Below are 15,251 nucleotides of genomic sequence, written 5' to 3' on the forward strand. Positions count from 1 at the left end.
GTGGAGGGAAGCATCCCTGCTGCTCGGGGTTTAATGGCCCACTGCTGCCCTCTAGTGGCAGATGAGTGAACACCATCGAGCAGACCGCCCGCGTTGCGCCATCCAGACAGCACATGACCATGCCCTTTTCACCTCCTCATCACTGCTCTAAAAGACTCTCGCCCCTTCGAAAACTGAGCTAATGGCAGGAAACACTGATCGTGCCTCACAGAGACGGGGACAGATTAGCCACAGCAAAACCCCAGCCAGTGAACAAACGGGAAAGGGTTTAATGGGTTTTCAATATTCTGTATTCTTTATAAACAATATTTCTCTCAAATACATTAACAAAATGACAATTACATAAAAGCACGGCCCACATCTCCCAAAATCTCCACTTAAAAGGACATGGCTGTAGTTAATTCCCTGTCTGGCTGACGTTTTACAGCCTATTTTCCAGAGTCGAGCCCCTCGTCCTTTGTGTAGTGCAGCCTGTTTAAAGGAATAACGGATTATTTGAACCAGCTGTAACTAGGTTTTGTGCTTATGATCGCTTTCTCGTGCCAACCAAGCTACATTCCCCAGCCATTTGAAACAGGTGGAAATCAGTGCACTATGCTTTCATGTGTCTGACGCACTTTGAAAAGTTTTTATTTTTACTTCATGCAGACTTGGGGTGCCTCTCATCTGTCGACTGTACTGTATCATTAACTGCACTGGATGAGAGCACCGGGTACACAATTGGGTATTAAGAATACCAACCGCTTGATGCCCAGGTAGAATGAGGGTAGGGGTTTGATCCGTGGTAGGAACTTCTCAACCATGTTAAAAAAAGCTGGATGCCTAATAATGTAACAATCCTTTCGACTGCAGCATTCTTTGCAAATCCTCCTGTGGGAATCGATTGCTCACAAGAATTACAGCCCCTCGGACAGATGCACCTCATAGAAACGGGATGAACTGCACAGCCGACTTCTGAAAGGCTCTTCAATCCTCGGCCTGAAGCAGCTATTCAAGGAGAACGCCAGCCTGGGCCACACAGGGAAGAGCCCCAGTCCGGCACTCAACCTCACCTGCACCCCTGTGCCCCCAGTCACCCCACACCATCCCCCACCTCCAGTGAAACTAAAACCGTCACGACAAAATAAAACAAATTTGGCCTTTTTTAAAAAAAAAATGTAACAATCATTATATCGTTTTAAAAAAATCCCCCTCCCCAAAACTAACAAAAAAACGCCGTCTTGATTCTGAAATGTAAAAAAAGCCGGCGGACACATCCAGCTTGCCGATGCGCAGCTACAGTGATTCCCGGCGCTGGGACAAGTGGAACGGGCTCTTTGCCACGCCAGCAACTTGGATATCCGGGGGCTCCCCATCCGTGTCCGCTTGCGAGTGGCGGCATTCCTGTCAAAATCCAGCGTGTCCGCACTCCCAGGTGTCCAGTGAACCTGCAGACCCCAGCAGCCCAGCGAGAGCCGAATGGCGCAGCCTCTTGTAGGATTGACTGGGCGCAGCGGGCAGCGGTTTTCGCGCCGCTGTGCACCGAGGTCCGTGTGCCCTCTGTGAGCGTGCCTTGCCCCCCAGCCTGGGGGGGCACCCCGGGGACCCGCCTCACCTGCGCTATGCCCGGCTAGGGTTGGGGGCTGGCTTCCCCTCGTAGCCATACAGGAAGGTGGCGGAGATGACCAGGACCGCACCCAGGAAAAACACGCTGGAAGGCAGAGAGAGGGCATGAGCAAAAAAAACCCTTCTGACAATTCCTCGCTCTCCTGCAAAATCAGTGAAATATCCCAAGAAAAATGCAATTTACAACCAAAAGAGCTAACTATTGGTAACACCTAGTATAAAACCATTTCTGCCAAATTCCACTCCACGGTTTTTTTCTTTACTTGTTGTGCTTTAACTGAGGCCAGAGATATGCTCCAGCTGCAAACACAGCAGGAAATAAACCTTAACATCCCACTTGACACACAGTGCTCACAAAGTGGGCTGGCAGGCATACCTTGAGTTTAAGCATCAATAAGACATTAAAACACCCCCCAATGCATGAACAAGATGGGTCATTTCTCCAGGAAACACTATTACAAATTAAGATTATCTACTCAGTTTTGCATAATATAGAATATACAGACACGCCACTCACCTAGAAAACATTTCAGATGTTCTTGAACCAATCACATTACATTAGACTTTTACATACGATTTACACAACTGGACTGATATCACTCCTCATATAGCATTACAAGTGCTGCTAATAATGGCTTTTTTGGGGCTGTGTGTGCAGATTTCAAGACTCTGCATGATCCTGTCCTGCTGTCCTCTATCACACCTGCAGGTTAGTTGTGACCTTGAGATCAATACAGGTAAATATATAGTCTCAATAAGCAACAATGCACAACCACACAAACTACAATGATTATTAACATACGCATTAAGCATTTTATGTGAGATCTTAATCCAAAGCAAGAGTCAGAATACAACAGTGCGCAAAGACGTGGAATGTGAAGCTGTTGGAGACAGGCAACTGACAAGCACGTTTACAGTTCGACGTTGAAGTACCCATGGCCAAATGACCCAAATTAAAATCGCTTCCAGGTTAGTGTCATCAGCTGCTTCCACTAGCACAGGCACTTTGGGAGAAGACTGCCTGCAGGGGGCGGCGTAACAGTGCAAGTAGGTTGCCCTAGGAGGGAGGTACCTGGTGGGGTCGAAGTCCTGCAGCCAGAAGTAGGAGATGAGGGTGGAGAGGATGATGGACAGGGAGGTAGCAAAGCCCTTCAGGATGTTGTCTGCGTACTTAATCACAGCAGCGACCACCAGCCCTCCCAGAGCCTGGACACACACAGACCCAATTAGACCGACGGGATTTTTATTACTGAACCTAAAATCGATTGAAATATATCCAGTGTATAACATAACAAGACCACATTGATAACAATTAAGGTTAACACTTAATGTGAATATTCCCACTGCGTTGGATGCTCATATTTAAAAGTCTCATACTTATGTGCACCAAAAAAAAAGTTCAATTGAAACTGGTATGAACCCTGCGACAGATATCAGCATATTAATTGCATACTCTGAGAAATGCAAATTAAGACCCTTTCATGCACTTATTACTAAAGCCTACATATGTAAAAGATGATTCTATAATACATCACTAATTTACTTGGTTGACAGATTTTAAACATTTATACACAATTATACATTAAGCATTTTGCGGGATTTCTTGTGAAGTGAAGCTGCTCGCTCTTTGTTTATGGAATAGCCATTTAACTAGAGGCACCAGTAACCCATAATCTCCTACTAAGAGCTGGAGAAATGTACTGGTGTGTAAGTGTTCGTGTGAAAGGCAGCGTGCCTTTGCTCACCTGCAGGGAGACGACGACACAGGTGAGCCTGCTGTAGCCCTGGAACACCCCGGACTGCCTCACGCGCTGCCCATCGAACACCATCATGCCCATCAGCCCGAACATCGTGCCGAACAGGCCTGGAGGAGAAAGTACAGCACAGGGATGAGTCTTCCACACACACGAGGATGCACAGCACAGGGATGAGTCCTCTACATACAGGAGGAAGCACAGCACAGGGATGAGTCCTGTACACACACACACACACACGAGGATGCACAGCACAGGGATGAGTCCTCTGCACACAGGGGCCACACACACACACACACGAGGATGCACAGCACAGGGATGAGTCCTCTACACACAGGAGGAAGCAGAGCACAGGGATGAGTCCTGTACACACACACACACGAGGATGCACAGCACAGGGATGAGTCCTCTACACACAGGAGGAAGCAGAGCACAGGGATGAGTCCTCTACACACAGGGGCCACACACACACACACGAGGAAGCAGAGCACAGGGATGAGTCCTCTACACACAGGGGCCACACACACACACACACACACACACGAGGAAGCACAGCACAGGGATGAGTCCTCTACACACACACAGCAGAGTTTCACAGGCTCCTGATCTGATCCACTAAAGCAGGACACCACCACAAAGCTCTGACAAAGCCCTGTTCAGTCAACAGACTGATCCCTCTGACACCCTCCCTACAACCCCGCTGCTCAGATCATGTACCAGAAATCACCAAGAGCTCAACAAAACAAAACAGCATAAATATAACGTATAGAAGAGTGGAAGCCATTCTGGGAACTCGTACATATTTAAAAAGACAGAGCTCTCCCTTTAGAGCAAAAACTGCAGAAAACCAAGAGCTAGTTGGGCCGGCCCCCTCTCGTTCACAAGCAAACTCCGCCACCATCCCACTTCAGGCAACAGCAGTCATGTGCAACAGGCAGGATGTCGCCGAGTCAATGAAGGAAGATGATCTGAGGAAAAACACTGAACAGACACAGGCTGGGTTTTGGAGGATGAAAGAATAATCTGGAGAAAAATAATTAATATAATATATAAAGCTACTTAACAATGTGCTGTAACACATTGAAGCATATGTTTGAAGTGAGGTCTAACTTTAACCTCGTTTGCAGTTCATAAAAACTACATATACTGACCTAAGAGTTAATTACTTTGAAGGAAGATTTATTTACACTCAGGTGTACCTGAGGGTGTTTATATGTAAAGCTACATTCTGATGACTCTTTTCCGATATTTTAGTGTACATATCTTGTTTTAAATCACCACTGCATCTATGGTCCTGCTCATGTTTAATATTAAGGAGAACTCTATTCCACTTTAATCAGGTACTGAAGTACATCCTCTCACTAAATCAAGCATCCTGTCCACTTACATGAACCTAAGCATAATCCTAGGAAACCTGAATACATCATTCTCACACAGGACATCTGACGAGAATGACGAAGGCAGGACCAGAAGTATCTAAGTTCTTATAAACTCCTGCTTCTTTAGTTTGTGATGTGTCTTGTACATCTACTGTTGTTCCATATTAAAAACATTGACAATGGGTCATGAAACGGCCTGTTTGATTACTCCTGTCTGGGTCAATGGGTGGGGCAGCAGGCTTCCAACGAGTCATGAACCGGTCTGTTTGAATACTGCTGTCTGGGTCAATGGGTGGGGCCAGGTCTACAACAGGCAGGTGGGACAGCAGGCTTGTTACCGGGTCACGACCTGGCCAGTTTGATTACTGCTGTCTGAGTCAATGGGTGGGGCCAGGTCTACAACAGGCAGGTGGGACAGCAGGCTTGTTACTGGGTCACGAACTGGCCTGTTTGATTACTGCTGTCTGGGTCAATGGGTGGGGCCAGGTCTACAACAGGCAGGTGGGACAGCAGGCTTGTTACTGGGTCATGACCCAGCCTGTTTGATTAGTGCTGTCAGAGTCAATGGGTTGGGCCAGGTCTACAACAGGCAGGTGGGACAGCAGGCTTGTTACTGGGTCATGACCCAGCCTGTTTGATTAGTGCTGTCTGAGTCAATGGGTTGGGCCAGGTCTACAACAGGCAGGTGGGACAGCAGGCTTGTTACTGGGGCATGACCTGGCCTGTTTTGTTACTGCTCTCTGGGTCAATGGGTGTGGCCAACTGCCTCTATAACAGGCAGGTGGGACAGTGGGCAGAACAGAACCTGGCCATTTCCTTATTTCACAGGGCACCTTGCAGAGGGAACTACGTGCAAGTGTGACACGTTTAACCCAAGGGAAGCAAGTGAGGATCTGAAATTATTTGGAAGGTTAATAAGACTGGTATTCCCCGTCACTTGTGAAATGTCTTTCGAACATTGTAAAGTCTTATATTTCACAAAACAAAATTCTGGCTGGCAAATAAAGCTGTGCTCCCTACAAAGTGTTAACCCCACAGCACACAAACTTGTCTTTATCCCAAAAACACACACACAGACCAAAGCACAGCACTGTACGGTCTCCTCCCTGCCAGAGTAGAAAAGGAGCGAGGAAGCAACAGTGTTTCAGTGTGTTACACAGACGACGCGTGTGCGTTGCACAGACAGAGCGGCTCTGTGCGCGTCTGTGTCAGAGTGAGCTGAACAGCGCCAGTGTGTTCAGGAGCCCTTGCTGTCCCAGGACACCCGACACTGGCTACGCCCCTCGGCCTGTGGTGAAAAGGGTTTTTGTCAGGGCTCTCTGCTGGGAGCTCAGCACAAAGGCTGCACTGTGCGCCCTTCCCCACCAGACAGCCCTCACCCTCCTGCCCCGAGAGGGGGGGGAGGAGCAGAGCAGGGGTGCGGACTGGAAAAGAACAGGAGCCACAACTCCGGCTGGGGCAACGAGCAACGGACAAGAGAGAGAGGAAAGAAGGAAGAGAGAAAGGGCAAGGGAGAAAGAGAGAGGGAGCCAAGCAGGAGCAGAGACATGATAAAGAAACTGGGGGACAGGGACAGATACTCCAGGAGACACGCTGGGGGACAGAGCCGGAGAGGTTGAGGCAGATCGGAGGCAGGCAGACAGGCCTCACCCAGCTGGATGTTCCTGATCCAGACGCTCTGCTTGGTCTCCTTTAAGATCTTCTCGAAGTAGACGCCCGCGAACCCGCTGGAGAAGCAGGCGACGAACACCGCCAACACGCCGACCAGCTGGGATCCCGCCGACAGCTCCTTCTGCCCCCCTGCTGCGCCGTCGTCTGAGGGCCACTGCAGGCAGAAGACACAACTCCAGACACTGAGCGAGCACTCCCCTGCAGGTGGAGCAATACATGCCCTCTGTAACACCTGCCGGCAGGCGGTTCCTGGTGCACACACGACAACACTGCTGCAGAGAAAACCTGTCAGGTAGGGCAGTTTTTACCGGGGGCTCACATAAAGGTCTGGACCCTTCCCACAACACCAACTAGCTGAAAACCCGGATACGGGGACTGGGAATAATAGTTACAATTTGAGTAATCAGCCGCCATCAGCATTTCCTTGTTTGAAGAAACCCATGGTAACCTCCAGACTAGTAAATACTGCCAGACAGGAGCAAACCTGCCGCAAATCTGATCATTCCAGCACAAAGCAACAATTACACCCATGACTGCCCCAGGGTAAACAGGGAAGGACAGAGCACAAGGAGAAAATGGGAAGGATCACTTTCACCCGCAGGGTGAATTTCCCCATCAGCTGCGTGAATCTCCAGCTGTATTTGGGTCCCCTGGCCCTAGCTCGACCTGGATCGGTCTCCCCAGAGCCTCCACGCAGAGCCCTACCTGGACGAGCACGACTCCGGCCATGAGGATGAGGAGCGACAGCCACTGGTACACGCCGAGCCGCTTCCCCAGCATGGAGACGGAGAACAGCGCGGTGGTCAGGATCTTCAGCTGGTACGTCACCTGGCGATGGACAGAGCGTCAACCCGACACAAGAGCACGAACAAAGACCAACACGCGCAGACAGCGTACAGTGTCCGTGTAAAGGTGCTGGAAAAGCACGAAGCAATCTGCCACAACCCAGCTCATACCACACTGACCTGCGCCAAACTGTATTATATACCCACCCTCCCCCCCCATCTTTTTCCCCAGCTGTCTACCCCTGTAGGCACTGTTCCCACACCCCCCCACGGTGCTCACTAGCCAGTGGTTACCTGGTAAGTGGCTGCATCCAGGTTGGAAAGCGCCACGTACAGCAGGTTGTTCTGCAGGGTGTAGATGCCCGAGGGGATGGCCAGCTTCAGCGTCTCCATGGGCTTGTGCACGATCTCGTCTCTCAGCAGCCGGTTCAGGGCGCGCACGCTGTAGCCTGCGGGACACACGCACACACACACGGGCTGGGTGACGCTGGCCCGGCCGCGGCGGCGGCGAGGTGGAGAGGCGGCGGCGGCGGCGGGCTCTCTTACTGGTGTCCTTGAAGACCAGCAGCACGCAGACGGCGATCTTGAGGACCTCGGCAGAGACGACGGCGGAGGAGGCCAGGTAGCGTGGGCCCTCCTCCTGCAGCGTGCGGGAGTACCTCATCGTCAGCACCAGGCTGGTGGTCTGGAAGACCAGCACCCCCAGGGACATGTACTTGAGCCGCGACGACATTGACTCCCCCGGATCAGCCTGCAGGGGCGCCGGGGAAAGAGAGGAGGGGTTTGACACGGTGGGGTGCCCCAGGGGGCTGCGTCCAGCGCTCCCCGTCTCGCTCACAGCAGTGGGCCTGTCAGCGGGGTGCAGGGCTCAGACTGCTGACCACGGACAGCATCCCTCCTGAGGTCACTTAACACGCACAGGCAGACTCCCCTTCTTAAACAGGAACGCGGAACTGACTACCCAGAAAGTTCAACGTTTAGGATGTTAGCTATCCCAAATGCGTGCAACTGTTTACCGGCGACGGCCGCAAAGGGGTTAAAAAAACCGTTCAAATAAAAAAAAACGGCAAGATATTTACAGAACACAAATGACGCCACACACGCGAGTCTCCAGCTGACCGCTGTTTAAGAAGCGCCGCTGTACTCAGAGTGAGATGAAAAACGCAGGCAGTGTGTCATGAAATGCCAAAGCCAGTCAGAAGGCACACGCGTTTGAAGGGGTCAGCACATGACCTGTGCTGCTAACAGAACAAAACGGCGGCCGGGTGGCATCTAGGTTTGCACAGAAACCCCATTTCACTGTGTTGTCGCTGTAAAGCCAAACGAATGTTATGAAACCTCAACAGCGTAGTGGCCAAAACACTTTCCTTTAAAGGGACTATTTTACCTCATACCTGTGTTTCTCCACAAACATACTGATGTGGAATGGGTGCAAAGAGTGTCGCTCCTGCGTGTGAGGCGCCAAGTCTGAATGTTAATGAAACCTGCCACGTTTTTTAATTCAATCTGTACCAATGTTTCCAAGACACAGGAAACCGAATATTCAGAAACGACATGGCGATCAGACAGCTGTCCCCCTTCAATGCACTTTAAATTCACTTTGTGCAGGAGCTGACACAGACGATCAAGCTGCAGTCACCCCTAAACAGACAGCACTCTGGGGCGGGGAGGAGCGTGTCTGCAGTAGTTTCAGCTCTGCTCTTGAGCTCAGCTCACTCAGCTTCCTGGAATCAGTTGTTAAACAGCTTCTTCCGGCTCTGCTGGTGCTGCTAGTTTGTAGAGACCTAGAAGACCCGCAGAGCCAGGCTCTTAATCCAGGCTCTTAATGTGCCTGTTTCTCACCTGCCAGCTGTTCCATCACACCTTGTGCAACTGGAGACCATCCCTGTGCTGGGGCCACGTGTTACACTTCATTGAACTCATACTGCACGCCCTCTCTGTTTGCACAAATAAAAAACGACACAGGGCTACCTTTCCGATGGCGTCTTCTTTCCCTTGCTTATATATGACCTGCTGGACTCCACTAGCAAAACAGCGCACTGGGACCCCCGACCGACCCCACACAGTAACGCTCCCCAATTCCTCTCAGCCAATCAGGCACTCCAGAGAGACTGTCGGATAAAACGCAGCACTCCAACCTGATGCCCCCAGGGGGTGAAAAATGCTCATCGAGACCCTGCGAGAGTCTTAAGCACAAGGCATTGTGGAAAATGAATTTTGGAACACAAAAGTTTGCACAGAAACCCCATTTCACCATGCTTAATTAAAGGCCAGCTGAGACCGACAATTAAAGCTGCAATTACATCTGAGCAGACGGCACTCTGGGGCACTCTACGCTTAACTAAAAGCCAGCCTCGAATTCATTTTGAATATTAATTCACAACACTAAAACCGACCCGAGAAACAGCTATGAAACCAGCACTGTAAAAAACAAAAACGGCTGCAATCTGATCCTTCCATGCAGGTCAATGAGGGAACTTGAGCCCTGCAAATCACACAGTAAATGCCAGCAAAGAATCACAACCTCGCACGTCACGGCTCGTGTTCCCGCACAATCAACACGGAGACAGCCGGATGGGGTGTGACCACAGAACAATCATTCCTGACATTACTGGGAGAGCTCACTGGAGAGATTAACGGGACAGCCAGCAACTGCTCGCTCACCCCGGCGATGAGCACAATACCCCCCACTGCTCAGAGCTCACATGCACAGCGGCACAGCCACTTCCACAGGACGAGCAGGTCCAACGAGTTGAGGGAAAGTTGTTGTTCGGCCATGTGGAAGCTTTGCCGTTTCCATCTAGTAAGAACAAGCGCAAGTAAACTCCACACATAAAGGAGACAGAAGAAAACCGTTTCAGCCACGGAGAACATTTCAGGGCAGCTGGTCCGTGGAGCACAGGGGTGGCAGAAGCAGGGCAGGTCTGTGAGAAGGGGCAGAGGAAAACAGAAACCCAAATCTGGGAGAGTGAAATGCCTGGGGCTGAAATCTACACGTGAAGGGAGAGATTTAGACAGGAATCAGTCATCACTGAGAGCTGAGGGGAGGCGTGACCCCAGTGTGAGAAAGGCCCCCAAGCCGACAGAAGGGGTTAAGCGTGAGGCGAGACGGAGAACGATCAGTCAGGAGGGGTCTTCACAGGCGAAAGGGTCAGCTCGTCTCGTTCCTGGTTCACCAACAGACGCGGAAAAGGGAACTTCCCACAGGGACCCCAGAACACCACCCCGAAGACCCCCGAAGCCTGTCCAGTGTCACACCCTAATAAACCCACACTCCAGCAAACGCAATTATAACAAAGACAGAACTCATTAGAGCAGGACAGCACGGCTTCCTGTGAAAAAAGTAATTATTGGATATATACAGGTCACCTATTTTTGTGGATCGGTACCAGCGAACAATATGACCAACCTCTGTTTCTACGTACCACCTTCCCAACTTGAGCTTGAAGCGAATTCAAAGCGAAAAAGACGTTTCTCCTCTCGATCAGCGAGTGCAGACTGAAAAGCTTCCCGGGGGGTAGTTTTTCAGTAGCATTGTCTCTGAACGGTTGCTACTTCCTCGCTCACCATAATAAGCACCTCTTCAGACTCTAGCTCCTCGGACTCCATGGCTGCAAGCAGGAAGAAACAGGAGGACACTGTTTCACCTGCTGCTCCTCTGTCAACTGCGCGCAGGAGGGAAGGAACAAGCCGGCAGAGTGGATAGAAAGAGAGAGGGTGGGGCAAAAAAAGTAGAAACCAGAAATCTGCACGTGAATGAGGAAGTTCAAATAGGATTCACCAGGGAGAGCAGCAGGGGGAAGAGGAGGAGAGCTGCGTGATTTTGGCTTCGGTTGTCTGTGTAACACAGGTGGATTTCAAGCCTTGCTGAAAGACTCAGAGGACACTACCACCATGATCAGAAGAGGTACAATGAGGGGATTATCATTTTCAGGAAGTCTTTGATCCTCACTTCACTGACAGGCTTCCTGAAACACCTGGACCATATTAATCCTACTACCACACTGTACCATATTCCTTCAAATATAGCAACCCTCCAATTTGAAGTGTATGTTTTAATGCGCAAAAAAAAAGTGCAAGATACTTTTTGAAACATACTGCCTTTATAGTGTATACCTGGTATGTTACACACCGTACAGAAAGAACAGGAGACTCCTCATTGCACACAAGCAGAAAACGCACTTTTAAGATGGAAGCTAACAGTATCACAAAAAGTGTGCACTATACTCACAGGAGTACGGCAAATGACAGGGCAGATTCTGCCTGAAATGCCATTACTGAGGTTAGTGTACAAACATGATCCTGTGCTCAGCTGGAAATGCACTGGCAGGTAATTATTAATCATAATTGCTTCCACCTATATAGCGCTTTTCTGGACACTCCACTCAAAGCAAATGTGAGAAACCGAGCGCTCATGACAAGGAGAGCCTCGCTGCCAGTGTGATCGTACTCGCCGGTCGGCATTTAATTCCTTGCGTTTCACAGAGCGCCTTTTATCCCTACAGCGCGCTACATACCACAAGGGACCCACCACACAGGGAGCAGCAGGATGGGGTGTCTTCGATCCCATAATGGCAGCAATTTCTCCACGGGTCTACAGTAACCGAAGCGGCCAAGAGTTGGGAACTACCTCACCATTTAGCGGAAGGCGGTACACCCCGAAGAAGCAGCCGAGAGGACGATCATTGGGGGTGATCGAGGTGTGGAGAAACCAAGCAATGCGAGCGAAGCCCAGTCCAGAGACCTCCTCAGACGGGACAGCAGAGTTACTCGAATCCGCGCTTCTTACTCCAGGATCCACGTGGGCATCGCTTGGCCTTCCCAGAAGATCCCGAAACGTGCATCTCGGGTAGTTAAAACGCTATTGCATTTGATATACATTATGTTATACTCAGATCTATCCCCGTTAACCTTCCCGCTAAGAGTGTGGTTTCCTCCACGACCCGTGTGAGAGGCTTCTCGCAGAAAGGTCTCTCTTCCAACAGCAGCTCCGGTTCAGCTAACGAGCACCTGTGGGCCCCCTGTCTTTTCAACTCTACAGGATGTGGAAAACCGATCACTCCTCCTCCCCAGTATCTGGAAGGAGGACTGACACATTTCGCTCCCCAAAGTCAAACACGTAACCAGGAACCGGCCTCACGCCGCCCCGCTCCCTGCAGCCGCGGTCTGACGTGTGCAGGGCGGAGGCGTGGCAGCAACGTGTAAAATCCACACAGTCACCCACTGTCCCCCGTGTCCCTCTTCCCCCTCCCGCAGCAGGTTTCTACTCAGAAATTAGTCTTCTTTTTTTAAGAAATTAACAGCCCTGCGGAGCAGTCTAGTTATTCACCAATACGAAGTTTAACGCATCGCCTCCCCGTTTCCCCCAAGTGTTATCGTCCCTAAACCGTGAGCACGACCTAGTCGCTACTTAGAAGGGCGGATCGTCCGTGCAATAAGGCTCGTTAAGCACCGTTAATGCCGATACAGTGGGGACGGGTTTAAATTAAAGCGCTTAGGAAATGCAACATACGTAAATAACATTAATACGGAAGTTGAGCATCTGCATGCAGTGCTGTAACTTCATCACTGCTTACACTCCCAGGGCCTCTCCGCTTAGGTGCGCAAAATAAACAGGCGATCCCGGATCCGTGGCTGTCGACCTCCCGTCTCGACCGTCATACCTGTGTAAGTCGGCTCCCGGACACCGGCTCTCCCCGCCGGGCTTGCGGTCAGCGCAGCCGACTGCAGTCGCTCTCCTCGCCGACGACTCCCACTCCGAAAGCGGGTCAGGCTGCAAAACGATAATCGGGGGGTCAGGATCAGGCGCGGCGTTCTGAAAAGTAACTACAGTCCCCTAAAAAGCACCACTGGGCCTCCGTCATGATCTGTTCACTGTTTGTTTAACTGCTGTACTTTAGTCGTACTCACTTCCTTCCCATCTCTTTCCACATCTCGCCTCCTGGTCCTCCTATGTTTTTTTTCTGAACAGTGCAATAGAGAAGCCACGACTGCCATCTAGCGGAGCGGCGGACTACCTCACAGAGGCGATTATTGAGCTTCGTCGTCATCAGTACTAAGTACATTTGAAATCTCTTTGTTTTCGAACAATTCAAGTTTTATTGTCCCCTAGGGGAAATTTGTTTTTTTTTACGGCACAGTTAAACACAACACAATGACAAATAAACATCATCAAAAGGGAAGAGAACACAGTAGTGTTATAGGAGAAAAGAAACAAGAGACAAGGTAGTTACTCTGCATTAAGAGTGTGATTGCAGTGGGAATGAAAGATTTCCCGAGTCTGTTGGTTTTACACCTGGGGGCACAGAGGCGTCTCCCAGATGGGAGAAGTGTGAATTCGTAATGGAGGGGGTGAGACAAACACTCCATGATGCTTTTGGCTTCCTTGGTCACCCTCTGTTTGTAAAGGATACTTAAGTGATTATTCCTGATAATTTTGCCACTTATATTCCTTCCCATCTCCTGCTTATGCAATCATTAGTGTACAAAATGTACAGCAGAGGGGACAAGACATAGTCCCGTGGTGATCCAATTGATGTGCAGCGAATGTGAGATAATTACTTCCCTAATTTGATAAGAATGGGTGGGGGAAGGTTTGACCTCCTCATTCGCCGCAGTAAATAGAGACGCTGCTGTCCTCTCTTGACTAGGGAGGTGGTATTGAGGGACCAAGTGAGGTCATCTGTAATGTGTACACTAAGAAACTAGGTGCTTCTGTCTCCCCAGGGGAGCTGTTCATGTACAGTGGGGTGATCAGCGTCGGCCCTCCAGAAGGCAGTGATTATCTCATTTGTTTTGTTTACATTAAAAGATGGCCTGTTGCTTGTGTACCAGTCCACTAGTTGCTCCACCTCCTCTCGGTGTGGCGCCTCATCGCTGTTGCTAATGGAGCCCACCACTGTCGGGTCATCGGCAAACTGGATGATGCAGTTTGAACTGTGCTGGGCAGTTAGTGCTTGGCCCTTTGATAGTAAACGGCGGACAAGTCCGGTTTGTCCTTAACGTTTTGCCAGGTGACAAAAAGCTGCGGACCCCTCAGATGGCAAAAGACAACTCGCCAATTTACTCCAGCCTCCAGTGACGGACCTAGTCCGCTGGCATGTTCTCTGGTAAGTTGGGAAAACTGGTTCCCGTGTTTACTTTCCTTGGATATTCTATCTGCGTGGAGGAGCGCTCTCATGTGGCACAGAAGGACCTCAGAAGGAGGATGAAGCGCGATGTTGCCAAATGGGGCTTCTCCACGGCGAGGGAGCGCTGGAGAGGACTGTGGGCCCTGTACAGGGACTAGTGGACAAGAGCAAGTGGTAGGGCCTGGAGGGACTCTTTAGTTGCACAAATCTGGCCCCATCATCCACTTGCATGAATTGATCATGGACACTCACCCCCGTTCTGAAAGTTTTATTGCATGGAAAGTTTATACCTGGTTAGAATGTTTACTAATTTTGTGAGAATGTGTTCTTGTGAGATGCTGTTTTTGGAAATAAAGTATATTTTGACAGAAACAACAACAAAAAATGTGCGTGGAGTTTGTATGTTTTCCTCACGTTCCCATAGGTTTCCTCCCACAGTCCAAAGACCTGGCTGTGTGCATTTCTGTGTCTGTCATGCGATAGACTGGCGTCCCGTCCATGGTGCCTTGCACCCAATGCTTGCCGGGGGATAAGTTCCAGCTCCCCGAAGACTGTGAATTGGATAAAATGGATGGATGAATATTCAACAGTTTAAATCACTTCATCGCCTGCGCCCAATCGACCGTCGCACTAATAAGCTGACTTATAGACCATGCAAGAGAGTCACTCAAGTGGATCAAGGACAATTACAATTGATTGGTTATTCAAACCGATGCCAAATTCAATGTCCCAAATCTGTATACCTTACTTCTCTAAAGGCAAGCATGTATACGGAGATCGGTTTCTTTTGACGCTCAGTGTAAGAAATGAGATTTTTCTCATGCTCCCAGTCGAGATTTTTTCTCAACTGTCCAGAGCGGAAATATACCTTTCTGAAACCATAAAGGCTCAGATATACAGTATACACAAATATGATATCTGCACTTC

The 15,251-nt window shown here is 50.0% G+C and overlaps 1 protein-coding gene across 5 annotated transcripts; it reads right to left on the reverse strand.

The window, feature by feature from the left end:
- Positions 1 to 246: 246 nt before the first annotated feature.
- slc35a3a (solute carrier family 35 member A3a) lies at positions 247 to 13,184 on the reverse strand. Of its 5 annotated transcripts, XM_069194367.1 has the most exons (10): positions 13,105 to 13,184; positions 12,858 to 12,967; positions 10,762 to 10,805; positions 7,741 to 7,945; positions 7,489 to 7,643; positions 7,115 to 7,237; positions 6,389 to 6,563; positions 3,351 to 3,469; positions 2,678 to 2,811; positions 247 to 1,690 (listed from the first exon to the last, which is right to left on the reverse strand). In XM_069194367.1, exons 1-10 carry the CDS (start codon positions 13,125 to 13,127, stop codon positions 1,600 to 1,602), a joined length of 1,179 nt encoding a protein of 392 aa, XP_069050468.1. In that variant the 5' UTR covers positions 13,128 to 13,184; the 3' UTR covers positions 247 to 1,599. The 5 variants fall into 5 exon arrangements, with proteins under 5 accessions (XP_069050468.1, XP_015212181.1, XP_015212179.1 ...); XM_015356695.2 differs by lacking the exons at positions 12,858 to 12,967; positions 13,105 to 13,184 and adding an exon at positions 11,830 to 12,811 and having other exon boundaries at positions 10,604 to 10,805; XM_015356693.2 differs by lacking the exons at positions 10,762 to 10,805; positions 13,105 to 13,184 and having other exon boundaries at positions 12,858 to 13,098.
- Positions 13,185 to 15,251: the final 2,067 nt, after the last annotated feature.

Source organism: Lepisosteus oculatus, chromosome 9 (genome assembly GCF_040954835.1).
Source record: "Lepisosteus oculatus isolate fLepOcu1 chromosome 9, fLepOcu1.hap2, whole genome shotgun sequence".
In the NCBI taxonomy this organism is placed as follows: domain Eukaryota; kingdom Metazoa; phylum Chordata; class Actinopteri; order Semionotiformes; family Lepisosteidae; genus Lepisosteus; species Lepisosteus oculatus.

Excerpts from the sequence above, each read along its gene's own strand:
- slc35a3a (XM_069194367.1), bottom strand. The coding sequence starts at position 13,127 with ATGTGGAAAGAGATGGGAAGGAA. Across the intron at positions 7,946-10,761 it reads CTGAAGAGGTGCTTATTATG|GCTGATCCGGGGGAGTCAAT; the intron begins GTGAGCGAGGAA and ends GCGCCCCTGCAG. Across the intron at positions 6,564-7,114 it reads CCGGAGTCGTGCTCGTCCAG|TGGCCCTCAGACGACGGCGC; the intron begins GTAGGGCTCTGC and ends TTCTGCCTGCAG.